The sequence below is a fragment of the Xiphophorus maculatus genome, chromosome 1 (genome assembly GCF_002775205.1).
Source record: "Xiphophorus maculatus strain JP 163 A chromosome 1, X_maculatus-5.0-male, whole genome shotgun sequence".
NCBI classification, from domain to species: domain Eukaryota; kingdom Metazoa; phylum Chordata; class Actinopteri; order Cyprinodontiformes; family Poeciliidae; genus Xiphophorus; species Xiphophorus maculatus.
This window is the reverse complement of record NC_036443.1, coordinates 4,255,500-4,258,984: the sequence shown is the minus strand read 5'-3', so window position 1 is coordinate 4,258,984 and position 3,485 is coordinate 4,255,500. Positions and strand designations below refer to the sequence as shown.

Below are 3,485 nucleotides of genomic sequence, written 5' to 3'. Positions count from 1 at the left end.
CTTTCATGAAATCTCACCTGAAGTCATGTGACATTTCATGAAATCTCGTAGAACAACACAGGAAGTGATTGGCCAGACCCGAGCTGATCTACAAATATAGGGATGGATGCCACATCATGTTTGTGGACCCATCCTTTTTACTATAAATCTGTGAACTCGTCTGCGCGCGCACAGCAACTCGGGGGGGATGTTTAGGGTCGGAAAAGGAAGCGCAATTCTTACAGTTTAATATGCAAAAAAAAAATTGCTCTACCTTACGTGGTTCGAATTCTACCGGCATTTGAAAAATATGTATGCATCTCAGATCGCCGGCGATCTGGTAGCCCGAATCGTTGCAAAACTGTCTTTTTACTATAACTAATGTAATTTTATTATAAACTGTGTTATATCCCATAACACATTATAACCACACTTTAGTTCTTAAATATGGTGATGATAATATATCACAACCAATCATATTTGCTTTGTAAATACTTTCTTTTTAAATGCCACAGGAAAAGGAAGAACAAAGGGGAAGTGGTGATGAGCGGAGAAGAAGGAATGAGCAATCAGAGGATAGACGGAGCAGGTGGGAATCAGACAGACCGCGGGACAGAGAACGCAACAGAGACAGGAATCGCGAACGAACCGCTCTGGCTTCTCAGCAAGAGGAGCGTCGGCAGCATGATGACCGACGCAGGGAAAACCGTCAACGGCGTGAAGAAGGCGGCGAGGAACATAATTTCGGAACCTCTGACGGAGGAAGTGATGACTCAAGACCGCCTCCGGCTGAGAAAGAGAAGCCCAACTTTGAACTGTCGGGCGCGCTCACAGAAGACACCAACACATTCCGGGGCGTGGTGATCAAGTACAACGAGCCGCCCGAGGCTCGCATCCCAAAGCGCAGATGGAGATTGTATCCCTTTAAGAATGATGACCCCCTTCCTGTCATGTACATCCACAGACAGAGTGCCTATCTATTGGGGCGCCAGAGAAAAATTGCTGATATCCCCATTGACCACCCGTCCTGCTCCAAGCAACATGCGGTATTCCAGTACAGGTGGGAAGACTAGCTGTCAGCAACTCTTATTTTTTGTTTTCTTAAGATTTTTTTGTCATATTCTTTCTTCCTCTACTGTGATCTATTTAACTTTAATGATGAATGTAAATGGTACGCTGTTCTGTGTTTTGCAGATTGGTAGAGTATACTCGAGCTGACGGCACCACTGGCCGCAGGGTGAGGCCTTACATTATTGACCTTGCTTCTGGGAACGGCACCTACCTGAACAATCAGCGGATCGAGTCCCAGCGTTACTATGAGCTCAAAGAAAAAGATGTCCTCAAGTTTGGCTTCAGCAGCCGCGAGTATGTGCTGCTGCACGAGTTCTCAGACACGAGCGAGGTGGATGTGAAGCAGGAAGATGAAGAGGAAGACGACGAGGGAATTGATGAGTAAATTATTCCCACATACTCGATTGTCCGCATATATTCAGGCAAGATCACTAAAATTGTTAAAAATGCAGAGCTGTCTGCTGAAAACAGACCTGCAAACTTGTAAAATGCAGGAATTAATGTCCCAAAAGTGAGTGGAATTGTATATTTTCTGTAAGTATTGAAGTCTTGCTTGAATCTGCCACAGTTGTCTCAAAGTAGACCTCCTTTTCTCAGGTTTGTGTGATGCATGATTGATCTTTCTGATCTCATGTAATGTGTCAGGGTACATAACATTACTGCGGTGTGATCCCTGGATCCTTAAATAAAGATTTCTTATTGACAGAATAAACATTGAACTACAGATTAGATTTATTTTTCTTTTGAAATTTTTGTAGAGCAAGCACAGGGAAAATGTTTGACTTGTGCATTTTTGCACCACTGCAATGTGTATTCAAAGACTTGCCATTTGCTTTTTTTTTTCAGTTCAGATGCATTTATAGTAAGTGTTAATTTTTGTACTGTAAATAAAAGCTAAAAATTTAGATTAAACAATTGTTTTGTTGTTTTTTGGTGATTTTTTTGTATTCTCTACCTTCCTGTCACACATTAAACAAGAGAAAGAGATAGAAGTATACATATTCTGAGCTTTCATTACCTTTTAATAATTAAGTAAAAGCTAACTGATCATGTCATGGATTTGTATGCTTTGGATCAAATCACATCAGCTGAGAAAAATGGAGGCTGGGAAATACTGGGACACAGACGGCATCATGAGAAAAGAACATTATGATGAAATATTGAATCAACATCCAATATATTTTCCAGGAAATTAAGAGCAAGGAAAACATGGGCCTTCTGAAAGGATATGTGACCGAATTAGTGCATAAGTGAAGCTGCTTAAGGATAACGGAGTGAATGTTTTAAAGAGGCCATATAAAGCCTTTTAGTTTGAAAACTCGTGTGGATTCGCTCCTAATGCCTAAAATATTCACAAATTAAGAAGACTGTCAACACAAAATGTGTTTGTTTTTTTTTTGTTTTCTTTTATCAGTTCTGACCAATGCTTTTGAAAGAATGCAATAACATAAGTTGTAGACTGACTAGATAAAAATGTTTTCTGCCAAATCAAAAATTATATGTAAATCACATTTTTACTGATTAACAACAAAAATAACTGTATTAAAGGACATCTTTGTGTTTTTGTCCAATTTTGAACATTATAATGTCCATTCATGTAATGTGGATATATTACTTGTTCATGATGTGTCGCAAATGTTTATAATTGTTTTGACATCACGGTAGTTTCGTCGCATAGACACTAGGCGTCGCAAAAGAGGCCACAAATTCTTCAAACCTACGTACTTTGCTCACTCTTTCCACATGCGGCCCCCGGATTGTTTGTGCGTAAGTAGGTTTCTTGATTTCAGCGTACCAGCTTTGAGTAGCAAATCCACGCAAGTCTTTGCACTTGAGTGCCCGGTTCAGTTTCGGTCTCAGGAGTAGGGGAGGAGGCCGGGGTAGAAAGGCGGATCCTGTGGAGGGAAGCATTAGGAGTGCTTGACGGGATGTGGGACGAGCGGAGGCGGCTGCGGCACACCTGGGAATTTACAGGAACAAGCAACGGTGTCTTCACTTTTCCACCACAAAACTCCCAAAACCAGGACATGCACTAACTTTCAGGCACATTCGGCTGGAAAATGTACACGACGGAGCGCAGGCGGATGAGCCTGCGTGACGGGAGGAGGAAGGATCCCGTGTGGGTGTCCGCTGGAAGTTTGTGGCAGGACTCTTCGGTGCTGGAGCTGACCGCCAGCAGCGGCGGGTCGGGCAAGCAGCTCGTATCCCCGCGCAGTCGGAGCAGAGCGGTGTCCGTGGCTTATATTGTCAGCGAGGACGCGTCTGTGCCGCAGACAGAGGAGAACCTGTCGCTGAAGTGTTTGAAGGAAGCCTGCGCAGACGCGCACGCCTCTTTCAGAACAATTTCATTTGGTAAAATTTCAGTGGGAACCACAGACATCCTGGATAATTTCTACAATACAGGCAAGTGCAGGCCCCAGCAGACTTGAGGGAAA

The 3,485-nt window shown here is 43.0% G+C and overlaps 1 protein-coding gene across 1 annotated transcript; it reads left to right on the top strand.

The window, feature by feature from the left end:
• Nucleotides 1–288: 288 nt before the first annotated feature.
• On the top strand, nt 289–1,753 carry LOC111611902 (smad nuclear-interacting protein 1-like). Its single transcript, XM_023350803.1, has 3 exons — nt 289–319; nt 495–1,039; nt 1,174–1,753. Exons 1-3 carry the CDS (start codon nt 290–292, stop codon nt 1,433–1,435), a joined length of 837 nt encoding a protein of 278 aa, XP_023206571.1. The 5' UTR covers nt 289; the 3' UTR covers nt 1,436–1,753.
• Nucleotides 1,754–3,485: the final 1,732 nt, after the last annotated feature.

Bases quoted from the DNA above. Each gene is read 5' to 3' on its own strand.
- LOC111611902 (XM_023350803.1), top strand. From the start codon at position 290: ATGTATGCATCTCAGATCGCCGGCGATCTG. The intron at 320-494 runs GTAGCCCGAATC...TAAATGCCACAG, and splicing joins CTCAGATCGCCGGCGATCTG to GAAAAGGAAGAACAAAGGGG. The intron at 1,040-1,173 runs GTGGGAAGACTA...TGTGTTTTGCAG, and splicing joins CATGCGGTATTCCAGTACAG to ATTGGTAGAGTATACTCGAG.